This window comes from Brassica napus, chromosome A5, assembly GCF_020379485.1.
Source record: "Brassica napus cultivar Da-Ae chromosome A5, Da-Ae, whole genome shotgun sequence".
Taxonomy (NCBI): domain Eukaryota; kingdom Viridiplantae; phylum Streptophyta; class Magnoliopsida; order Brassicales; family Brassicaceae; genus Brassica; species Brassica napus.
The window spans coordinates 5,300,035-5,323,517 of record NC_063438.1 but is presented as its reverse complement, the minus strand read 5'-3'; the positions used below and the strand labels follow the sequence as shown (position 1 = coordinate 5,323,517).

Genomic DNA, 23,483 nt, shown 5'->3' with positions numbered 1-23,483 from the left:
ATCGATAATTTAGTGATCGTCACTTTTGAAAAGTTAATTCTGTGTGATTGTGAATATGCAGTAATGTTTTGAACCTCATATTAATATTCGAAAAAAGTTTATACGTGGATTGCATCTTTAAAAAAAAATGTAGTCATTCCATAAGTTCATGATTTTTTAGGTTAATAAATATAAAAAGGATATTTTAGGTTAATAAAAATATGTTGTTTACATTTAAACTCCCGCAACGATAAACAAGAATTTCGAACGATGGTTTCACGACGTCATCTTTCTCTAAGATTTACATTTTTTGATTATAATGATTTTAGAAGTATGGAATGTGACAATGCAACCCACAGGCAACGCAGGAGTATGGAATGTGACTTTCTTATCGAGTTCGAAGGTCAGTCCCAACAATGTTACCCTACATGATACATTACTCCACGCGTCGTGTTAACCACAGTTCAACGGTCAAATGTTGCATGTTCTTTTCTTTTGGAATTTTTTACTTTCTGAGACACTTTATCACTTTGAAATTACATTCTAAGACACTTTCAACATCTGACAACCTTTCAAGATAGTGAATGTCATATATGCCCTCTTCCAATAGAAAACCCAGAAACCAAACAAATCCATCAAACCGGTCAAATATTTTTTTCGATTTACTTTTTGAACCAAACTTATTTTGAATTCAGTTTCCCAACCCTAATTTTTCATGAAAAGTAGCAGCCTCTCTCTGAACAACTTTTGCGGTGATTCTCAAAATCTCTAGATCTCTCTCACTAATTCTCAAAATCCTAAATCCTCTCTCACTAATCTTCTTCACACTTTCCTCTTTTCGATTTTACCTATGTAAAACACCTCCCGTTCTCAGCTTTCCGAATCACATCGTCGCTGTCATACCCTAATCTAGCATAAAGAACAAAAGACCCATTTTTCTCCTCTTCTAGCCAACCCCTCAAACAACAATGTCTAAGAACCCTAGATTTTCTGAAATCGTCCAATCTTCTAAATCATTTGAATGTCTGAAGCACACCGACTTCATCTTCCTCCATAAATAAAACGATTTTATCATTTCGTTTAATCCCCAAATTTTAATCCCACTCTGGTTTGCTTCGATTTCAAGACATGTGAGGTTAGTTTCTTCATAACCCATATATATTATGATTTTGGGTTTTAATTGGTTTATTCAAGTTTAGATTCTATAAGATTTGTCTTTGTTTTGTTGGTTTCTTAGCGTCGTTCTGGATTTCAAAACCCATATCTGCGAAGCTTCGATTTTAATTTTGATGGGTAAAGTGTGGACTCGGGAAGGGTGGACGGGCGGTGTGTGGATGGGCGGTGTGTGGATGGGCGGTGCGTGGATGGGCGGGCGTGGATACTGGAGCGTGGATGGGTTGTGTGTGGACGGTTAATAAGGGGAGGAGTGATGTGTAGGACGAGGCTGTCGTGGTATTGGTCCGCGTGGATGCAATCTCCAGGGTCTAGTGGGGTGGTTTCTGATGATGTCTTGCTTGGTGAAGTGGGTACAAGTGAGCCATCCACAATTAGTAACATTGCAGTTGCTGTTGGAGTAATGGAAGCTATCTCATGGTTCTAATATAAGCTTTTCTTATCTATAAATCTTCATACGAAGACCTCTTTTGTTATCCTCCATGTAACATATTTTTGTTTCTTCTTTCAGTTTTAGAGTATGAATTATCATTTTGTAGTTGTATATCAACATAATCCAAATTAAGTCAGTTCAATCTATTATGCAACTTGTGTTCTCGTTTATTGAATTCTCTAAAATATGGATATAGCTATGATCTTGTCCACATTTCTCATACCATCCACAAGTTCCATTCTAAACTACCGTTTTTTCCAAAACGATGACCAAACCGAACCGGTTTCCCATATTGGAACACCAAACCAGCGAAATATTCAACAGGGACATTGTTGTCCGACCACATAGAAAACGACAAAGAAAAGTGTCTCAAATGTTGAATGTGTTTCTGAGTGTAAGACAAACTCAGAATGTGGTCCATGATGTAACCAACTCTTTCTTTTGTGGCTCAGCTTGTCCTACGGGTTTTAATCAATGCCCTTTTAAAAGAACACTGTCGACAAAAAAATGGACACACACGTTAATTTGCTGTTTGTAAAAATAAGAAATTTTTATATATATTTTTTAATTAAGAAGTTTGATAACATATTTTGCTTTATACGATAAGAGATTTTATTCTGAAATACTTGTTTGTTATGAGATGTTACCATACTATATGATGTGTTTACATTTATATATACTTACTTTTAGTGCTTTCTTTCTTCTATAATAAAACTTTGATCTAGTACATTTTTGAACACCAATCTTATCTATTTTAATGTGTGAAAAATCATGTCCATTTCATCTAATGGTAGTACGTGACGTCGCGCCGTATGGATTAGTTATTATTGTCGCTGTTAAAGTATGGCTGATTAAACTTAAAATATGTAAGAAGTATAACCATATTTTTATAACTAAAAATGTGGTCTTGATTCCAAAAAGAAATGTGATCTTCAGGCGGAGATCTGAATAATAAATATCTTATGGTAGGTCAAGGTCAAGTCTTCTAATCTACATATGTTTTACTATAAAGTACAAACTCATTCTTGGTAAAACACTTTATTTCAAACATTTGTCTATAATTCAGTGTGATATTATTATAGGTGTTACTGAAAAATAAACATGTTTTCTCAATATTAGTATTTTTATTTCATAGTAACAAACGTTATGGAAAAACAAACACCAACAACATTTTAATTCAATGGATCTTTTTAGTTTCAACTGGTATAGTGAAAATTATACCAATGATATTGATATGAGTCTGCGTCTCACTATATCCACTAATCCACAGCATTTAACATGGCGGATTGTGCATTTACAAAGAGATTAAGAACTAACGAATATGAAACCTTTTAATCAATCAAAAGGTATATATAAATGCGCACAGGCAGAGATTAAGAGATGTACTTTATTGGATATGGTGGAGGTTGGTGTCAGTTATTGGCAGTTGGACCACGTCACTGACACGTGGTACATTGTCATTTTCAACTGTTTTACGTTGAGGAAGTTGTGGGTCCCATCCTTCTGCTGACCAACTGACACTCGACTGTTATAAGCTTTTTCTCGTACGGCTATTGGTCCTACCTATGACTCACCACAACTCTCTCTGGACAAATCTTCTTGTTTATGTATTTTATCACCTGCCTACACTATGAAGAAAGAGTCAAATTAATCTCAATAAGGACATCTCTCCTAGCATATCATCTTCATCATCATATAATAAACTATATAACAAAAAGTTAGTGTTTTAATAGGCTGAAATCTGCAAAAGACATATGGGCTCACGTAGTAACTGTCATAAGAAATACATTTTTTTGTCAACTGTCAGAAGATATCCACATGATTATAGAAACATGATTGTTTTCATTTTAGTTAGTTAATGTAATACGTGGCCGATTCCTTCATAAATTATTCACTAATAATGTCTAACAAAGCCGTGTTAATGTCGTGTTGATGAATGATTTATTTGCTTCGCCACATGAGAATCTTTTGTAGGGTGAGAGAATATTTGATGTGTTTTACACTTTTACTACGGTTGGCACGCGCAAAAGGTTTCTTTTGAGATTTTATTTTTCCTTTTGTACATCAATTAGATTGAGTACTATCTTTTCTCTTCTTTTTGTCAAAGGATTGAAAACAAACCAAGCTTACTCCAATTAATATTTTCTGCCATTAAATTGTAGACCTCTCTTCATACTGTTATGCTTATCTACTTGTCTTTCACACCATTAGTATTTATGTCATGTGTTGTCTAGAGGATATACGTAATGCGACGAAATTAGAGTCTCATAAATGTTTGGAACAACATAAAAACGTAACTAATTGTGTAAAGTCACTACACCAAAACTGTAAAGGGCTATGGTTTTGCAGCTACAAAATAATTTAAAACTAAAAGTGACTATTATATGGGGTTTCTCCTAGTTAACTAACTATAAGCTATACTTAAATCTGTAGTATTTCGAAGAAAATGAACCATAGACAAATTATGAAATCAAACCATAAATAGTATCGTAGTTAAATCGTGAAAAGAAAAAAAATAATCATGTTTGAATATTGATATCCACACCACACATCCAAGCTACAAAATATATTGTGGCTATATATACTACCTAAATAGCCACGGAATATTGTTTGTAGTGTCCGGGGCTTTCAAGGTTTGGGACAATGTGTAGGAAGTGGGTTTTCCTCGACCGACACCTGTTAAGGTGGTGGTGGGAGAGAATGATAATTGACAAAACTAAAATCAGAAAGTCACTTGGACTTGGTCTGAAACCACTAAACTTGACGTCCCTTATTCTCCTCCTCCATAAGTGCTGGAAAGTGGGTTTCCTTCAGTCTCCATACGTGATAAATTGATAATGATTTATTTGTCAGTAAACACAAATGCACATAAAACATAATTTGAATCTCTGTGAAGCTAAGAAAAGAACCACATCTTTCTAAGAATGTAGATATCATCAGAGGTTAATTAAAGAGTGTAAGATCAAATTCAAAACGCTTAGCCTATGTACTTGTTACCACCTTGGGAATCAAGAATGAAAAAGGAAGAAAACTAGATTATGGTCATGAGATTGTAATAGAGATGTTATTCAACTTTCCTTTTTTTATATTTGTTAAAAATGCTATAGATTTTTTGAAACCCCGATGCGCAATGGAACTAGGAAGTCTCTAATTCAGATTGATGTTCACCAGTTTCATCTGCGGGATTAACTTAACACACATAGATTAGAGAGAGAGAGAGAGAGAAGAAAAAAAAAGAAAGAGATTCAAGCCTTCTTGGCTTTTTTAACTTTATTAGCTTTAATAGCTTCAGTGATCTCTCTCCTTCTTTTCGCAGCGGTCTTGTTCATCTCTCCACCATTATTGTTGTTTCGTGCGTTTGTTCCTCCTCCTCCAGAGCTTTTGTTAGCTGCTTTCAGTGCTTCTTGCACAAACACCTTCAGCCTCCACAAAGTAACATCACTCTGTTCACACAAAAACAAAACAAAAAACCGTTATAACCATTTTCACGCAACAAAGAAACTGAAATCAATGAATGTTTTGGTGTTTACCTGAAGATCAATGTCAAGCTCCACTTCTGGTGCTCCAGCCGGGAAATGCGGGTTCCCCTCTGAAACCATTTTCAGCGCCTTGGACAGATCCTCAGGAGAGAGACGACCCAAAGCTGCAGAAAGTCCTTTCTTCTCTTGAGTGGAGAGCTTTCTGTTCATTTCAGAAATCAAAACGAAAATAAGAAGCAAGAACATTCATTAAGGGTTCAATGATTAACAGAAGAGATTAGTTAAAACCTGCACTTCTGAACCACTATCTCCCTAAGTTTCTCAAGCTCCTGATCAATCTCATACAGCTAAAGACACAAGCAAAAGACTCATCAATGCCCTGAAACAGATAAACAACTTTTATAAACGAAAGGGTCTTGCATTTGCTTACTTCGTTGCTTAAATCTCTAGCCTTCTCTGCTTGAGCAGCCTCAACAGCAAGCTGCTTACTCGCACGATCCTGAGCCTCTTCCTCTGCTTGTTTCTTTTCCTGTTTCATAACAAAAGCAGTTAAACACAGTCACTCACATTACAAAGACAAGAATAATTAGAAAATGTACCTCTTCGACGAGTTTAGGCATAATGGTAAGCCATTTCTCCTCAAACTTCTCCAAGAGAGATTCAGCCATCACATAGACATCATGCTTCTCTTCGTTATATCTCATCGCGTTCTTGAAAACTAGCCTGACATCAGCATATATCTCCCGGACATTGCTATACTCAGAACCCTCCATTTTGGTTCTAATAGTTCCCAAATCCATTGGCTTCTCTATAACCTGAAATATAAAGAAAGATTTTATCAAAAAAAGAAAAAAAAAACACTCATTACACGAAGTTCCAAGGAAGGTTTGAATCGTAACCTTGTGATAATCATCGAGTCCTAGCCCTTCAACATCAACAGGTTCCAGAAACGGCCACGCCCATTTTTGTTGAGCAATCTAAGAGGTGTATAAGAAGACGAAAGGTTCAAATAGAGCAATCCAAGATCCAAGCTTCAAAGTTTCATCATTATCTTTTTTTTTTATGCTTACCTGACGAATAATGGTTGCAAACTGACGCATAAGTTCAGGGCTGGAAACATGTTTGCCTCTTGTTTTCTCTTTGCCAGCGGAGCTACACTTGGAGGGTTGAGATATAGCAACTTTTTTCCCGCCGGAGTTACTCTTGGAAGTGTTGGTTTGACCTGCTCCGTCTTTGGTGGAGTAAAACTGTTCAACCTCCACTACTTTTTGCTCAAGCTGCACTTCCAATGTAGAGACGTAAGAGACTTACAAGTAATGACGATGCAAAGTGAAAGCGATTAGTTACCTGATTCACTCTCTCGGTTATAACATCTACACAAGTCCCATAATCCTCAAGCTTACTCTCCTCATCTCCGTTGAGAACTTCGAGCTCTGAGTTCTCGACGACATCGCAGTTAGGGACAAGCACAGGTTCCTCCTAAACAATGACAGCACAACCTTCAGAACAAGCTTTTCTTTCTTGTTACTTTTTTTTAGCCTTTTAAGTAAAAATAATAACACGAAAGGATTAAAGCTTGTTCCCTAATCCACCAACTCCAGCCTCCAGACCAAACATGAATTGCATCTCTTTACAATCATTCTCACTAAAATTGAGTAAAGGTGGAGACTTTCTGATTACCCTTTAATCTAAATGAAGGTGGTTTCTCAAAAGAACACAGCTTGAAACCAAAGGTAAATCAAATTCAATCCTTTAACAGAGTCTGTAGCTATATAAGGAAGTAAGAGTATGTACCTTGACGTTTACGGACATTGGAGAAGCGTGGTACTGACTCGCGAGCTTTTCGACGGACCAGGAGACACAGGAAGGAAGGACGAAGAAGAGAAGGTCAGCTTACCCTTTTTTTTTTTTTTTTTTTGCTCTTTTCCCGGTTTAGGGTTTGGAACAAAAAGGCTCTTCGAATCTGGGCTTATGTGTTCGGCCCATTAATGATTTTACCTGTTTTTTTATTTTCTACAACATTCCAAAATTAAATATTGTTTAAAAATAGAATATATAGGTCTATTTTTATGAAATTAAATAAAACTGATTATGCAAATGTTAAACGTGTATGGCATGTATTAATATGAATAGTTTACTTGTTAAACAAATAAAAATTATGGTTTTGGTCGATTCTTAGGAACCCATATAGTATATGCTTCTTTTTTTAAGAATAGGTAATTAAAAGCTATGAAAACCGAGAAAAACTAGTTTCCCTAACTTAAAGAAAACTTGTTGAAAATCTTGAATGGTCAATAAATGGCTTTTCGAAGAAAAAAAAATAAAATCTATACAATTTTCAATTTGACAACATTTGTTTCTTGTTCTTGCCAAGAGTAAACATCCAACGATCCAACAAAAAAAAAATTGTATTTATTTCTAAAATCAGTTTCTAATATTTTTTGTCAAATCATTTGATTGAACTCATCCTTTTCTTATTTAATTCTCAAACAATTTTTTAATATTTTTTGGCAATATTCAGAATTCATTTGATTATCCTCATGACCTCATCATGTACCTCATCATTCACATACACTGGTCAGAAAAGCCCAAAATGTGAACACATTGAGTATATTCATATATTATCATGCATCTTCTTGATTTTTTTTTTCTAAATTCAAATATTATCATTCACCTCCTTCACACCGCCAACACCCCTACATGTTAGTCACCACTTCTCCACGCCGCCATAGACGTGCTTTCCACTTCTTCCCCGTTTTATATATATATCCTATGAATTCTACCTTTCTAATCCAACCCTAAGCATCTCACCTCTTACTTTTCATTCACCTTTGTTAGTATATTACCTTAAGATTACTAAGTTTATTATGTCTCCTCCAGCGTTGATTGTGTTAGAAGATGGTCTAACCAACAAATGGAGCAACGACGAGTGGCAGCGTCTCAGCGTTTTCCCCGGAGAAAACCCTAACCCTACTTTCAATTTCTTAGTGAAGAACCAGCTGACAGTTTCACCGGTTCTCTCCCGCCCATCTGTGAAAGATGAAAGCTTCAGAATGGTCTTACCTCTGGCTATGTCTCCGCCAAGAGACAACGCCGTGCCGCTTCCTGTTCTTCCCGAGCCGATGATGAAGCCACGTAAGAAGCTTGGCACCCAAGAATCCATGCTTTCTGTTGGAAAAGCTAGGTATCCCGTAAAAAAATTTATCCATGAAGATGAAGAAGAGTTCAAATGCAACGCCTTCTGTTTATCCCTCCCTGGATTTGGCAAGCAAAAACATGTGAGGTCACCGAAAAGCAGCGATGATTCTTCTGTAAAGAAGAAGAAGATGACCAAAGCGTCATCGTTTTCAAACTCCACAATCTCCCTAGGTGACTCGTTTGAGAAATTCGAATGTGGCTCATGGGCTTCAACAACAACTGCTCTTGCCCGAGAAAACAACCGGTTGTACTTTGATCTACCAGTGGAGATGATCAAATCTGGCCGTGGAAGCGGCAGAGAGGTCCAAGAACCAATGAGTTTGGGTTTCTTCTTCGACAAGGAAAGAGAAAGTTTACCTTTGAGAAGTGTTCTAAAGACTTCTCGGTCGGAAAGGCAACAAAGGGGTTGTTCGGCTGAGACATCACCGCATCGCCGTGTCAGGTTTTCAACCACGACCTCGGTTTCATGCCCTACTTCACCGCGGTCGTGTATCACCCCACGCTTGCTTAAAGCTAGAGATGACTTCAACACGTTCTTAGCAGCACAGAACGCGTGAAGAACTTAAGAAAACATAGCGCTATAATAAGACTTACTATAATATATGTTCGTATCTACAAGTAACCGGTATGTATATAACAATGATGAAGGATTACGATATATTGATCCTCCACATGTATCACCTTTTATCCGAATATTAAGCTTTCTTTTTGGTACTAATTTTCCCATCATTGTTTTTATATTGGTACATAATTAATATAAACGGTAAATACTAAACCTTTCAACATCGTACAAACTTGATGGAAGGAAAGTAAAAAGGTATATGATGTGTCTTTACAAGAAGAAGAAAACTTCAACGTCAAGAAAAGAGTTGATATGAATCTCTGAGGCAGATCCAAAATGCAAACGCCCTCCAGTTAAACGTAAAAGCAAACAAAGGAAGAAAAAAGGGTGGGTTATACAACAAACAAACGTGTGTAAGGTTAAGGTGAAGTATTGTTAGCGTTTTGAACCGTTGGTGTCATTAGTTGTTTAGGTGCTTGAATCGAAGAAGACGCGAACAACGTCTAGAATCTTAGCACGACAAATAGGGCATTTCCCGCCATTACATTGTAGCTCGTTTGCGCATCTTAGGCATGTGCACATGTGTCCGCACCTATGTAAATTAACCGCAACAAATTTGTAGGAACGTATAAACAAAATTAAAAAAAGAACTAGTACCAATTTTTTTTATCAAAAACCCTGAAAAAGACAAAACTGAAATGTTTTTTTTTTTAATAGCCAAAAGATTGGTGAGTTGGTTACCTGTATAGAAGTGTTTCAACTTGCGATTCGTTACAAACGCAGCATTTGCGTTTCAGGGGATTTTCGCGGTGAACTGACTTTTGAAGGGTAGCGTTTACGTCCAAACACGTTTTGACAGAGTCACGTAGCTCCGACATATCTAGCTGGAGCTGTAAGATCTGTGATCTCAACTCGCTTATAATCTCCATCTCCTGAAACATTTTTGGTGACATAAAAAAATGTCAGATCTCATCAAAATTAATTGCTGTTTTTTTTTGGACATGTCAATGAGTGAAGAAGACGCACAGTAGACTGAGGAGTGTGCAGAGGTGATAAGTCAGGTGTGGAAGAAACTCCTATGTCCTGAGAACTCCATGATCCTGCAGGTGATGGGGCAAATAACTGCGATGACGTGTGACTCAAGTCATCTCTTAATTCATCTTCTTCTTCGCCTATCTCACATTCTTGTTCCTCTTTATCAGCTTCCTCAATTCTCTGAACCGGATGTGTCTGAACACGGGACATCATGAGCTTATCGATCTTCTCTCGCAATTCGCTCTGGAGGAAATCAGAAACTGTTCTTCTGTTTGGTCAATACAACGGATGTTAGGTTATATAAAAGATGTTTTGAATTAAGAAATATGATGTTACAAAATAAAAAAATAAAAAAATTAAGAAATATGAATTCTTTTCATTTTGTTTTACCTCTCAAGGAGTCTGCATATATCGTCCTTGTCAGATCGAGTGTTCATCACTTCCAAGTAGCGTGATTTCCTCAGATCTTCCCAGTAAGTCCGAGGCCGAGATATTTCAGTAAACCAGTCGTTGCTCATTTCTCCGTAATAAGATTGTTCATCCTCATACTCTTCTTGATATTGCCATACAAACGACGTTTCTTGTGACTCAAGGAACGGTGTTTCTTGTGACTCAAGGAACGGTGTTTCATGAGTTCCATATGCACGGCTTTCCACAATGTTCGCCACTTCCTTTTCCGGTGTACGCGGTTCTTGAAGAGTTACGATGGTGTGGGGGCTTGTGTTATCAATTTTTCTTTTCAAAGCTTCTTGTACCGTGGTTTCTTGCAGCTGACGGTAACTCATCTTTGGTTCGGTTTCTTTCTTGCGTGAGTTTGCTGCCTCTATCTTGTGGTTTCGAGGGCTTAACCGCTCTGTGGAAGTCGTTTCTAGAAGAATAGTAGTGTCTTTTGGCTTCATGCTCTCGGTACTTCTCTCTGTTTCTAAGGTAGTTTCTTGTCTCTTCTTCCGTTCTGCTTCAGAAGTGGCGTTTGCCCCGAATCTTTCCCTATTTAACGATGTAAAGATTGAGAGCTGAACTTGTAAAAAGAGATTATAAAGGTTCTTGATCTCACCTTAGGTTAAGAACTGTAGAACCAAATTCAAAGCGACTCAGATCAGGTGTTTTTGCGCTAGAAAGATGACGGTCTTGAATCAGTAGGCCGCGTTTGAGAGTCCTTAGCCGCAACATTGACTGTGTTAACAAGGAAAAGCGTGAGAGTTTAAACTCCGGAAATGGGTTACTTTTGTAACTTCAGAAAGTTATGAGCTATATTTGTAAACATGTGGAAGTATAGGGTGGTTTCTCAAATATGCAAGTGTACCTGGAGACGACCGCGTTGAGAAAACTTAGAAACTGCGTTGCGTCCAGCAAGCGACTCCAGTTCGCGATGACGGTCGCGTTCCAAACGCATAAGCAAATCGGAGAACGCTTGCCGTCCTCGTAGACGCGGCGAGCAAGTAACCGCCCGAAAACTACTTTTCTCCTGCTTCGGCGTTTTAATGTTCAGCACGTCGGCGGCACGAACATTATCTCCGGCGGTTAGCTTCAGTTTCCGGATAATCTCAGCGACTCTGCCCCATTTGCTCTCTCCGGACTCAGGAACCGTACCGAGAGCACCGGATTCAACCTCCACCGTTGGATCATTATTCTTAGACACGTTCTCTGATTCAGACTCTCCGTCGGTAGATGGAGCCGAAAGGTTGGTTTCTTCTTGAATCGGCGATGAGTTTCCGGTGCTAGATCGGTTCAGCCTCGCCTCCCATATCTGCACAAGAGAAGAAGCTCCTCCACGTTTGTCGTTTCTCTTCGTGCTGTCGGAAAAGTTATTTCCTTTGCCGGTACGTGGTTTCTCCGGCGACCCAAGACGGCTTTTGTTCTTCTTTTTGAAAACGGCGTCGTGGTTGTTCTGCCTTTGGTTGCGGTCTCTGAGGATGATGCATCCGAAGTTAGATCGCAAAGAGGCGATCTCTAACTGAGAAGACGCCATTTCGTTAACGATCAAGAAGAGGAAGACAAACAACATAAAGACTCATCTTTGATCGGATCTCGATCTTGTGAATATGTTTGTCTCTCTCCAAAAGGGGAAAGAAGAAGAAGAAAAAAAGGAAGAAAAGTTCGTTTTTTTGTAACTAACTGAAGATACTAATTTTTGGTGTTAAGACAAAGGTAACGATGAAGAAACAGAAATTCAGTGCAACTGTGTGTTTGTTTTATCTATTTTTAGAAGGTTTTGATATAACGACGACCAGTAAAAAGAACAGAACTGCGAGTCCTTGAACTGTTTTGTGTTTCATCCTCTAAACTTGGAAACGTGTCGGAGAAAAAGGAAAGAATACAAAACAGAGTGTAAAAGTTAAGGAAAGACAGATTCGAGATGAAGACAAGTAGTTAAGTTGAGTGTCTCGAGGAAGCTTCTAAAATAAGGCGTTGGGAATGCAGAAAGCGTTCACTTGGGGGAATTAAAAATGTAATCTTTTGAAAGTTTATTAGCGTTGGAATTTATGAAGGCGTGGAGGGCCCTAAAGCGGAGAGTCCAAAGGAGCCGTTGGCAATTGGGGACCATTGACTAGATTTTTAACATTTGGATCAACTCTTGATTTATTTTCATTAAACTGTTTTTAAAAACCTGCATAATTTTCTAGATCAAGATTCAGAGATTTTTTGCGCCAAAAATAATGTATAGTGTTTGCTAAATCAAAAATGTTCTACTGTGACATAAAACTATGATTCATCGACATATAATTAAATTACCAAAGCAGAGTCTGAAACCTACGGTAACAGAAAGATATAAATTCATATTCTATAGTATTAAGTTTTCCTTTCCTCGGTCCTATATGAGTTCGTTAACTAAGAATTCAATTTGTCGTAAAATATGGTTGAGATCAACAATCTTTTCATGGTTTCCTCTTTAATGAGTTACACGAAAGGCGGGAGCTGAGTCAAACCAAACCAACTAACTAACCAAAAATTGAATATTAATTGTTCTTCCAAGACAATGGATAGTATATGTTTGGGTACACAATCGTGTTCTTAAACTATTGTAGGATAAATGGGAGATCCGTGATGTTCTTCTACAAGGTGGGCTCAATGCTAGTGAGCAACATGAACTTTCCAAAGTATGGTTAGGGGATCATGGACTATAGTGTGGTTATCTGAAGACGTCCTGAGAATCCAAGTCGGAAGAGTCAGAAAACATAAAATATGAAATAGTTCATTTTTGAGCTGGGCCAAACAAGTAGAATAATTTAATATGTCGCTTGGTGAGTTAGGTATCAATCTAATATGTCGTTTGTTTTAGTGACAAAAAAAAAAAAAAAGGAACACTGTTCTTCAGAGAGCTCTAAAATGCTTTCAAGAGAATGGATAAATATCATGAACTGACCAAATGACTGAATTAATGTCGATGAAGAAACGAGCAACAGACTTGAAGATGGATGAACTTATCACGAGGGTGGAAAATGCCCAAAATAATGGAAAAAAAATTGTGATTAATTTTAATATGCACATTAAAGAGGGTAAAAATACATATACTTAACATCTGACATAAAGGCTATCTCAACAAAATAAAAGAAATTGATAGGTTTGCACCGCATAGATCAATTTCAAATTTATGATAGTTATGACCGTCATGTGAAAATACAAATATTCAACAGTGATCTATGTTAGACTAACAATTTAATTAGTAGTATATGAAAAGATGTACCTGTGGATGTACATAGATCAAGAAATGCCGTTGGACCAGTGATTGGCGAATTCACTATATCCTGAAACGAATTCATCGATTGGCGAAAAGTTACACATAAGTTTTAGTGGACATTGTGCAATTTTTACCAAATAGTAATTCTTTAGAGGGCATTCCAAACATGCGTCCCAACGACCAACGTATACCAACAAGTGGAGTTAATGTTTTTTATCATGCTCTCTTTAGTGTGTGATGATGTGAAATATTTTTATCTGAATTACTGACTAAATATTGAAATGTGACGGTAGCCTACAATATATCAGAGAAGTTTCATGCACCAACACCATAACCACCATCAGACGAGATGCCATTGCTCTCGTCAAGGTTTACTTAAGTGAATGCATAGGGCTACCGACACACTATTTTCATTCACCTTGAAATGCCAAAGATCTCTTATTCATTAGCCACACGACATCGCAATTTTTTTTTAAAGATTTAAAATATATTCAATAAATACAATTTGAAATTTTTTGACATCCAATTTATAAAATCAAGTGGCAGTTGAGGTTGAATTGTTCTAGGAAAAAATCCGCTTCAACCAAATCTGATATATATGAGAAAAGAGAACACCACTACTTTTCGCTTCTTTGGCAAGAGAATACACACATATTCTTGGATCTGCAAAAATATATGAGATGCAAAATCCCAAAAAAACTATCTCGTAAAAGGTGAAATGAAACTAACTCAAAATCAAACGTTGAGGATTTGTAATTATGTTCACCAAGTCTGAGAAATCTATCTCTACTTGTATCGTAGTGATATGTAAATTTTGTAATTAATTAGGACATTGTCTATAGAAATTCTTCTCTCTTTGCATGGAGAGTTGAAAGATTTTTGCGACAACTTTGTTATCCAATACATTCCACTTCCATCTGATTTATATAGGTCCACGCTGGTCTACTAAATGTACCATAATTGACCGACCCATTAAACATTAATTTGGTAAGTTGGGATACGGGATTCCATGGGAACAAAATACAATTGTATTAGTGAACAGAATAAATATTTAGTTTAATACAGTATAGTATTTACTATATAGTAAACTCTTCATCTTATTGTGAAACTGATTTTTTACCTAATTTAGGAGAGTATACTCGGGAAGATCAAACAAATCTTTTGACAAGTGATATAAAAGTGTCCAAATAGGAACATGACACTGATAAATCTTGTCATGGAATTTGGATGAGACTCTTTGTCCTTTGTGGCTAATTTTCCGTAAATAATTTGTTCTCGTTCTCCTTTTTCTTCGCCCCTTTTCCTTTTCTTTTGTTTGAATTTTCTTGTTAGCTGATTAGAATCTCGTATGAGATGAAAAAACAAAAAAAATGATCGTCGGCTTGTGTTTGTCTCGGAACCTCCAAATCAAATGGTCAAAGTCGATAGCTATCTGTTCACCTATAATAATAAGCTCTCTCAGTGATGTAAATTATAATTAATATTTTCAAGAAGTATATAATATTATTTAACCAAAAAAGAAGACGATGAATTTAGTATCGAATGGAGAAACAACCGCAGTGAGAGAGCATAGAGAGAGAAAGCAGAGAGAGAAAGCAGATCTGGTTTTGGGTCCGGCGTACGGCCGGCGCGTGAGCGTTCGTGCCGTCGCCGGAGCCCATTTTCTTTAGGTTAAAATCGTTTCCCGACTTCCTTTTCACCTCCTCTTCCTATTCATTTTGTCGGAGCTCTGTCCAGTTCCAAACCGGAGTGGTCAACTCGGGGAGTGAACAGATCCACATGGTGGCGCGGTGGCTGGAGTAACGACGCGACTGGGTGAAGGGTGAGGTGGGGTGATGTCGGTTTGTCAGATTAGGGTTTCCCGGGAGGTGGAGGCTCCTTCAGATCCATCGCCGCCGGTCTAGTTTCCGGGAGGCGGAGGCTTCGTTAGCTCCGCTTTCGCCGGCTTGGGTTTCCGGGGGGTGAAGGCGGTCTTTGCCTTGCGCCGCCGGCTTTTAGTCCCCTAGGTTTGTTAGGGTTTTGTTTTTATCTCTGGTTTTTGCGGTTTCAGTTTGGTCTAGTTGGAGGAGTTCGCGTCGGAAGCCGTTCGAAGTTCTCCGTTGTTGAAGGTGTGGTTCTGCCGGCGAAGCTTTCTTCCCAGTTCCGGTGACGAAAGGAGGCGGATGAGATCTCGGTTTACCGATTGATCTATCCACTATTGGGAACTCGCGGTTGGAAGTGTTTGCGGCGATGAGGCTTGGAAGCCAGTGAGTTACGGTTCTTCCGGTGGATCGTCGGTTTGATCACCGGGGACGGCTGGAAACGGGGGCACGCCGTGAGCGAACGGAGGCACCGTTTTTAGTTTTCTCTAGGGTTTCGTTTGGTGGACCTTGGGCTTTTTTGTTGTAATTCTGGGCTTGGCCCTTTTAGTAATAATATCAACTCTTGACGGAAAAAAAAAAAAAAAATTTAGTATCGAATGTTTAATATAAAAACGGACACCATATTTAAATATGCTGTACCCTTTTTGATTTTTCAGTCTCCATCAATCCTCAAAGTTCACATTCAGACTACAGACAACGTAAATAAAAAGGCGTACCATCTTTGCTTTTTCTTTTATTTCCTCGCGCACTTTCCACGCATTATTACACCAAAAGAAAAGAAAATCTGCATACACAATCTCACACATCTCTCTCTCTACGAGCTCTAGATATCAAAACTCATTTCTTGATCTTCAAAGAGCTCCTCAGTTCAAAATATCAAAGAACTTTTTTCTGTGTTGTTGTTTTGTTGTATTATTGAATACACATACAATCCTATATTTGGTATAACATGTGATGAGATCTCCTCACATCATCAATCCACTTCTTCTCTTCTTCTTCCTTTCTCTAGTCCTTCAAAGCCATCAAAGAACCACTGATCAAACTCATAGGACCGGCTCCACTGATCAACACGTCAATGATGTGGCGGTGACTTCGCCAGAAGGGACAAGAAGAGAGAAGTTTCGAGTTCGGCGGCCCATGACCGCATGGCGGAAGGGGAAGATGCTCAATGACAATGAACACGGAGTCCCAAGTGGTCCAAATCCCATCTCCAATAGGTAGAAATGTGTAAAATGTTTATTACAGAGCTTGTTGTATGAATATTTTGCCTAGTATTCTAGTGTATCTCTTTGCTTATGAGGTCGCACGTACAAAAGTCATCGAATGTTACCTGACTTTTATTCAAAGTTTCAAACTTCCAATTTTGCAAGAAAAAATGTTTTGTGGGTGTTACATGAATATACATACATAAAAAGAAGATATATATAAATATACATATCACATAGATATATTATCAGTGTATCCAAAGTTTGATTTCATACGTCTGTCTAAACAATCCACGACGGGGTAGTGGTTGAGTTCTTTAAGCGAGTTAATCTCTAAATGTATCTGCGAGGAACTACTTTTTCTTTAAAAGAATTATAATGAGATCCTAAAGTGTATAAAACACGGCACCAGTAATAAAACAAGATTATTTGACAGAATATTAAAACTTTACGTGAAGTTTTTACATTCTTTAAAACTGAAATATATATCTTATAAGTATATTTTAGCATAGTAAAGAATTATGCAAAAATAGCAACAAAGAAACAATTTTAAAACAAAAATACGTCCACATGCCTGGGGATCCCCCGGGTTATAAGAAAGGTGTAGAAACAAATATGTACACACGCATAAACATATATAGACAGACGTGCTTATAAAGGGTTTGAACCATTTTCCAAATTCAGTATGCTTTAATTTTCTTTATTCCTAATAAAGTTTCAATCTCCCATGCAAATAATAATGGCACTCACACTGTCACGTATATATATATATATATATATATATATGTGTGTGTGTGTGCGCTTTTCGACCCCCTTGAAAGATTCATCATATTAGAAAAGTAAAAACGTGGAACACCGAAGAAATTAATCAAACTATTTGTTTTGATTCTCGAACAGGCCATTAAGCAAAATGAAACAAAAGACAAGAATCTTGAGATATAGAAGAGCTAACGTGGGTGGATCCACACACTTAGAGCACTTGCAACGGGGGATGACATCGAGTCCGTTAGCCAGGTCCGTTGCACTTTTTTGATTTTTTAATTAATATAAACCCAGTCCATTTGACGGATTGATCCGTAAATAGCATCTTGACGGACCCGGTCCGTGGGCGACGTGGCGGAGAGAGATTGGACGGAGGAGCGTTTGTGTTTGGTAATGGGGAAAAAAAAATTCATTTCGACGAAAGCAAAGAAAAAAAAAACCTCTCAACTCTCTAGGGCGATTTGTCGGATTCCACCGTCGCGATTCAACTCCGTGTGATCCTCAAGGTAAGTCGAAGCGTTTTCTTCTATATTAATCGAGCTAGATTGTTTCCATTTATATTCAATCGAGTTGGGATCGTTTGTATCAAAATTAGGGTTCGCAAAAAAGCTGCGATTTGGGGATTTTTTATATTAGGGTTTGAAAACCCTTTTGGGTCTCGGTCGCTTTAGGGGTTTGAAAACCCTTTTGGGTCTCGGTCGCTTTAGGGATTTGAAAACCCTTTTGGGTCTCGATCGATTTTGGGGATTTGAAAACCCTTTTCGGGTGTCGATCGAATTATGGATTTGAAAATTGTGCATTTTTCCCATTCGATTTAGGGTTGCCGCTCTATTTAGTGTTGATAAGTTCGTCTTTCTTATTGTTTATCAACATTAGTGCTAATCTTTGCTTTTTGCTTGTCTCTTTCTTTGCAGGTTAACAAAAATGGGAAGGTATAGCTATAGCCAGCCGTCCTCATCATCAGCATCCGTCGACATCACCTCACTTCTCGAAGCTGAAGCTCAGATCTACGCCGATGAAGCTCAGAGTAGCTTCGGTAATGGAGAGCCGTTTCAGAACCAACCTCAACCTGAGGGGGATGATGGCATCCCGACGATCTGCTACTGTGGGAGTGAGCCGGTTGTTGCTACAGCCTACACGAAAAAAGATCCAGGCCGTAGGTATTTCACCTGCAACAATGTCGTTGATGGAGCCACTCACATCTGGAAGTGGTTGGATGACGCGGTCTTGGAGGAGATGAGGGACTTTCAGACGGAGATAAGAAGGCTTAAGGAAGCAGTTGCAGAGAGAGAGCAGAAGCTGCTGCTGCTAGAGAAGACTTTGTACGACGCAGGAAAGGAAACCACACGAGTTAAGCTAATGGTGTGCCTGCTAGTGGTCATAGGTTTGGTAATCTTGGTTCTACATGGTAAGCTCTTGACTTATTTGTATTTCATTTTCAGTTTATGCGTTTGTATTAAAACATTTGACTGCCTCATGTTACTTATTTGCAGGAGTAGCTGCGAAGGCTTCAATGGGGACTATTCTATCACATGTCCAATGGCGAAAAAAGTAAAGGTACTCTGCTTTTCTTTTCTATCCGTTAAAAAAAAATTCAAATAGGATTGTAGATTTATTGAATGGTTTTTGTAGGTAGATAAAAACCAGTGTGATTTGATTGGTTTTAAATGTTCTACGTTTAAATTGCTGTATAATTGAATGGTGTTTGGTTAAATAGCTGTTATAGTACATAGGATTTAATTAGACAACCTAAATAACTAGGACTGTATTAATAAATGCTACTGATATTTGTTAATTGCTTTTAGTTTGCTTCCTATCTTCCAAACTGCTCAGATTTGATAGGGTGTTATTGTATAATAAATTAGAACTTGTATTACTTAAGGCTCTGTGTAACTACTTGAGTAACACAGAGCATTTTTAGAGCATGTCGGGTTATAGACACCTTCTGTTCAGTCAAATGCCAGTAGATCTTGAATCACCCGAGCCTTTTTGGCTTGGGTCTCAAACTCCTGATGATTCTCCTAGCGAAATCTCTCCTGAGTGTCCTAGCCAAATCCCTCCTGAGTGTCCTAGTCAAGTCCCTGGTCAGTCTCGTAGGCAAGTCCCTGGTCAGTCTCGTAGGCAAGTCCCTGAGGAGTCTGTTAAGACCTTTCCAGATAGAAGGAAATATACACCCAAAGAGGATAGGATCCTTATTGGTGCTTGGCTTAACACCAGTAAGGACCCTCTCGTAGGCAACGAGCAGAGAGCTGTTGCTTTCTGGAAGCGTATTGTAGACTACTACAACGCCAGCCCTCAGCTCGTTGGGGAAGTACCGCGGGAGGTTACTTCTTGTAAGCAGAGGTGGTCTAGGATCAATCATGAAGTATCCAGATTCACTGGTTGCTACAACCAGGCGCTGAGGGAGCAGAGAAGCGGCCAAAATGATGATGATGTGATCAAAGCTGCTTACGACATATTCTTCACCAAGTACGATACCAAGTTCACACTCGATCACTGCTGGAGAGAGCTCAGGCATGAGCAGAAATGGGCCTCCACATATATGGCTAAGGATGGTGGAAAGGAAAAGCGGAGGCCGGTGGTGGATCTTGACGGACCAGAAGAAAATGTTGTTGGAGAAGATGAGGATAGACCCGTCGGGGTAAAGGCTGCGAAAGGTGCCAGTAAGAAGAAGAAGAGTGGTCGAGATGAGGAGTTGTCTAAGCTACAAGGCGTTTTGGAACTTAAGGAAAAACTTTCTAGAAATAAAGTCCTTGATCGCTTGCTGGCCAAGAAAGAGCCATTGTCTGAGATTGAAACAACACTAAAAATGAAGCTTATGTCTGAAATGTTATGATGTGTACTGTGTGTTCTTTGAGGTCACTTGTAGGAAAAGTTAGTACTTGTTGTGTGATGTGTGTACTTGCTTAGTTGTTACAGCTAAACTAACCATTTTTTAAACGTGTTGTTGCAGGTAGTTATTTGAGGTCACGGGAGTTGTCACGGGTGGATTTAGAGTACTGAGAGCATTTTGGCATGTAGCTCCTGCTCATAAGTCACGGGTTTTCCCTTCTTGTAGTATAAGTACTCGGATATGTATGTCTTTCTCCTCAACATCAAAAACCTTATCATCAAAACCTTTGTAATATTTTGGAACGAAAACCATTGTAATATTTGTCTGCTACTTGCTTCTCTCAATCCTTTGTATCCATCTCATCAACTTGCTTCTCTGTACCATAACCATAATCAGGTTTCGGTTGTTGTTTCATATGGCTTACATGCATTTTGTTTCAGTTTTACATGCATTTTGCTCGCTATCGTCTTTGGCATCTTAGGTTTTACATGCTTGTTAATATGGCTTACATGCATTTTGTTTCATATGGCTTACATGCATTTTGTTTCAGTTTTACATGCTTGTTAATATATGTTTTAACTTTTAACTAGTTGTATCAGTTATAAGAACGGCTATATTTATTCTCACTTTGTTTCTAGAATTTTCTTCATTTATAAAAACTAGAATCCCAAACTACCAAAAAATAAGAAAAGATTTAAAAGTAGAAAAATTCAAAATATTTTTAACTTATAAGAAAAAAATAGAAAAGATTTAAAAGTAGAAAAAATCAAAATATTTTTAACTAGAAAATATTTAAAAGTAGAAAAATTCAAAATATTTTTAACTTATAAGAAAAAAATAGAAAAGATTTAAAAGTATAAAAATTCTAAATATTTTTAACTAGAAAATATTTAAAAGTAGAAATAACCTAAATATTTTTAACTTATAAGAAAAAAATATAAAAGATTTAAAAGTAGAAAAATTCAAAATATTTTTAACTAGAAAAGATTTAAAAGTAGAAATAATCTAAATATTTTTAACTTATAAGAAAAAAATAGAAAAGATGTAAAAGTAGAAAAATTCAAAATATAAGAAATCTTCTAAGCAACTTATTATTTATCCACCAGGATAAGCAATGTCGTCATCTTCATCTGATGAAAATGATGAAATCGAGGAGAGATTGGATGATATTATCGAAGATTTCATTGACGAAATTTACGACGATATAGTGGAGGCCGAACCCATACCGCAAAGAACCCGTAGCTATACTGAACGACACCGCGAAGGAGGACAGCACCAGCTAAGCAATGACTACTTCAACGACGACCATTCGACATATTCGATACAAACTTTCAGACGCCGATTCCGCATGAATAAGGGATTATTCATGCGTATTGTCGATGGCCTTGAACAATTCTTTCCATTCTTTCAGCAAAGAAAAGATGCAACGGGGAGGTGGGGTCTTACTGCACTACAAAAATGCACGGCAGCAATTCGTCTACTTGCTTATGGAAATTCGGCTGACACGGTTGACGAATATCTCCGACTTGGTGAGAGCACTGCACTTTCTTGTTTACATCATTTCACTGATGGGATAATACAGTTATTCGGAGATGAGTATCTGCGACCACCCACAGCAGAGGATCTTCAACGACTACTCGATATGGGAGAGAAACGAGGGTTTCCTGGGATGGTCGGGAGCATTGACTGTATGCACTGGGAGTGGAAAAATTGTCCAACCGCTTGGAAAGGACAGTACGCCCGTGGCCACGGAAAACCGACTATTGTTCTAGAGGCCGTAGCTTCACAAGATCTTTGGATTTGGCACGCATTTTTTGGTCTTCCAGGTACCTTAAATGATCTTAATGTCCTCGATCGATCTCCTGTGTTTGATGACCTTTTAGAAGGTCGAGCTCCCAGTGTGAGGTACATGGTCAACAACCACATGTATAAGTTGGCATATTACCTCACAGATGGTATATATCCAAAATGGTCAACATTTATCCAAACTATCGCACTCCCTCAAAGTCCTAAACAACAGTTATTTGCTCAAGTTCAAGAATCAGTCCGAAAAGATGTCGAACGGGCTTTTGGAGTATTGCAAGCTCGGTTTGCGATTGTGAAAAACCCGGTTCGTACAATGGCCAAAGAGAAGATAGGGAAGATAATGAGAGCATGTATCATACTACACAATATGATAGTTGAAGATGAACGAGATGGTTATTCAATGCGGTACGATATTTCAGAATTTGAAGAAGGAGAATCTTCCAGAACTTCGGAGGTCCTAAACGCAAACCCTACACTAAACGAAATCCCGACAATTCTCAATAATATATTTCCCAACCGAAATGATCTTCGTGATAGGCAAACTCATGAACGATTGAAGAATGATTTGATCGAAAACATTTGGAATAAATTTGGCGATGAAGATTAATAATTAGTATCTTTATATTTAAACCTTGTATCTTTTAATCCTTGTATCTTTAAATTGAATCCTTGTACCTTTTATTTTAATTATGCAATTAATAAATTTTCAATTTCAATTTTTAAAAAAAAAATAATAATATTTTAATGTTAAGGACTCCGTCTTCGGGATCACCATTGAACGAGCTTTTTGGACTCGAGTCCTTCACTGTTCAAACAAAAACAAAAAGCAAAAAAATTTATAATAAACAATTCCCAAGGATCCCAATGTGGGGATGACCATTGCAAGTGCTCTTATTGACTTATTTCCCAGCCGGTTCAATTATTAATTTAGAAAATACTAGCGCAATATGTATAAAAGTCTTTGGGTCATGCTTGTCGCATCTAATAATCACAAACCAACCATATAAAATGTGGATTTTGCATAGTTATAACTTATAAATATAGTACTTGGTGAGTTCAGAGGCACATGCCTCCGCGAACCTGCATTGGCTGTGTGTCAACGAAAGCTAAGTGATGATGAGTAGTACTGAAAAGTATACTTTTGTTTGGGTAATAATCATATTGCAGATTATAGGTAATGATGAACAAACCCAATGCACTTCTAATTCTTTGCTTTAAACTAGTTTAGAAATTCGTCAAATTAGACAGAGTTCATTATAGTCTTTTTCGCTTCAGTTTACTCGGTACGATTACTCTAGTTTGCTAGAAACTTACTGAGCGAAGTAAACTTATCTCGATTTGGTTTGATATTTGATTTTTTCTTTATTGTAATACAGTCTGGATTATTCTTACACACCACCAAACAGTAGTTACTGCACATGAATTTGTCATTATATTCTTCAAAACTATGTACTGCATGCTAAAAAGGCAAAATAAA

At 37.7% G+C, this 23,483-nt stretch overlaps 6 protein-coding genes across 6 annotated transcripts; 4 read left to right on the top strand and 2 right to left on the bottom strand.

Moving 5' to 3' along the window:
- Positions 1-4,647: 4,647 nt before the first annotated feature.
- LOC125609334 (transcription factor GTE1-like) lies at positions 4,648-6,993 on the bottom strand. The gene is made up of 9 exons (XM_048780654.1): positions 6,859-6,993; positions 6,412-6,543; positions 6,135-6,341; positions 5,964-6,041; positions 5,664-5,879; positions 5,495-5,593; positions 5,353-5,411; positions 5,116-5,266; positions 4,648-5,028 (listed from the first exon to the last, which is right to left on the bottom strand). Exons 1-9 carry the CDS (start codon positions 6,874-6,876, stop codon positions 4,831-4,833), a joined length of 1,158 nt encoding a protein of 385 aa, XP_048636611.1. The 5' UTR covers positions 6,877-6,993; the 3' UTR covers positions 4,648-4,830.
- Positions 6,994-7,922: 929 nt separating this feature from the next.
- Positions 7,923-8,905, top strand: LOC106386599. The gene has a single exon (XM_013826432.3). It carries the CDS (start codon positions 7,932-7,934, stop codon positions 8,817-8,819), a length of 888 nt encoding a protein of 295 aa, XP_013681886.2. The 5' UTR covers positions 7,923-7,931; the 3' UTR covers positions 8,820-8,905.
- Positions 8,906-9,079: 174 nt separating this feature from the next.
- LOC125609333 lies at positions 9,080-13,587 on the bottom strand. The gene is made up of 6 exons (XM_048780653.1): positions 11,163-13,587; positions 10,914-11,032; positions 10,250-10,846; positions 9,851-10,127; positions 9,566-9,756; positions 9,080-9,416 (listed from the first exon to the last, which is right to left on the bottom strand). The coding sequence occupies exons 1-6, from the start codon at positions 11,862-11,864 to the stop codon at positions 9,293-9,295; spliced, it is 2,010 nt and encodes a 669-aa protein (XP_048636610.1). The 5' UTR covers positions 11,865-13,587; the 3' UTR covers positions 9,080-9,292.
- A 2,704-nt stretch (positions 13,588-16,291) lies between these two features.
- LOC125609332 (CLAVATA3/ESR (CLE)-related protein 42-like) lies at positions 16,292-16,756 on the top strand. Its single transcript, XM_048780652.1, has one exon. It carries the CDS (start codon positions 16,355-16,357, stop codon positions 16,619-16,621), a length of 267 nt encoding a protein of 88 aa, XP_048636609.1. The 5' UTR covers positions 16,292-16,354; the 3' UTR covers positions 16,622-16,756.
- LOC125609331 (putative nuclease HARBI1) lies at positions 16,489-22,720 on the top strand. The gene is made up of 7 exons (XM_048780650.1): positions 16,489-16,617; positions 17,503-17,619; positions 17,690-17,873; positions 18,282-18,775; positions 18,861-18,924; positions 20,321-20,596; positions 21,307-22,720. The coding sequence occupies exon 7, from the start codon at positions 21,315-21,317 to the stop codon at positions 22,611-22,613; it is 1,299 nt and encodes a 432-aa protein (XP_048636607.1). The 5' UTR covers positions 16,489-16,617; positions 17,503-17,619; positions 17,690-17,873; positions 18,282-18,775; positions 18,861-18,924; positions 20,321-20,596; positions 21,307-21,314; the 3' UTR covers positions 22,614-22,720.
- LOC106413481 (glutathione S-transferase T3-like) lies at positions 19,292-20,203 on the top strand. The gene has a single exon (XM_013854251.2). It carries the CDS (start codon positions 19,292-19,294, stop codon positions 20,201-20,203), a length of 912 nt encoding a protein of 303 aa, XP_013709705.2.
- Positions 22,721-23,483: the final 763 nt, after the last annotated feature.

What these genes read in the sequence shown, in the direction of transcription:
- LOC125609334 (XM_048780654.1), bottom strand. An exon ending in GACTCGATGATTATCACAAG is followed by an intron (nt 5,880 to 5,963) that starts GTTACGATTCAA and finishes TTTATATTTCAG; the next exon opens with GTTATAGAGAAGCCAATGGA. An exon ending in AGCTTGACATTGATCTTCAG is followed by an intron (nt 5,029 to 5,115) that starts GTAAACACCAAA and finishes TTGTGTGAACAG; the next exon opens with AGTGATGTTACTTTGTGGAG.
- LOC106386599 (XM_013826432.3), top strand. Translation starts at nt 7,932, where the DNA reads ATGTCTCCTCCAGCGTTGATTGTGTTAGAAGATGGTCTAACCAACAAA.
- LOC125609333 (XM_048780653.1), bottom strand. Translation starts at nt 11,864, where the DNA reads ATGTTGTTTGTCTTCCTCTTCTTGATCGTTAACGAAATGGCGTCTTCT. An exon ending in TCTACAGTTCTTAACCTAAG is followed by an intron (nt 10,847 to 10,913) that starts GTGAGATCAAGA and finishes ATCGTTAAATAG; the next exon opens with GGAAAGATTCGGGGCAAACG. An exon ending in ATATGCAGACTCCTTGAGAG is followed by an intron (nt 10,128 to 10,249) that starts GTAAAACAAAAT and finishes TTGACCAAACAG; the next exon opens with AAGAACAGTTTCTGATTTCC.
- LOC125609332 (XM_048780652.1), top strand. Translation starts at nt 16,355, where the DNA reads ATGAGATCTCCTCACATCATCAATCCACTTCTTCTCTTCTTCTTCCTT.
- LOC106413481 (XM_013854251.2), top strand. Translation starts at nt 19,292, where the DNA reads ATGTCGGGTTATAGACACCTTCTGTTCAGTCAAATGCCAGTAGATCTT.
- LOC125609331 (XM_048780650.1), top strand. Translation starts at nt 21,315, where the DNA reads ATGTCGTCATCTTCATCTGATGAAAATGATGAAATCGAGGAGAGATTG.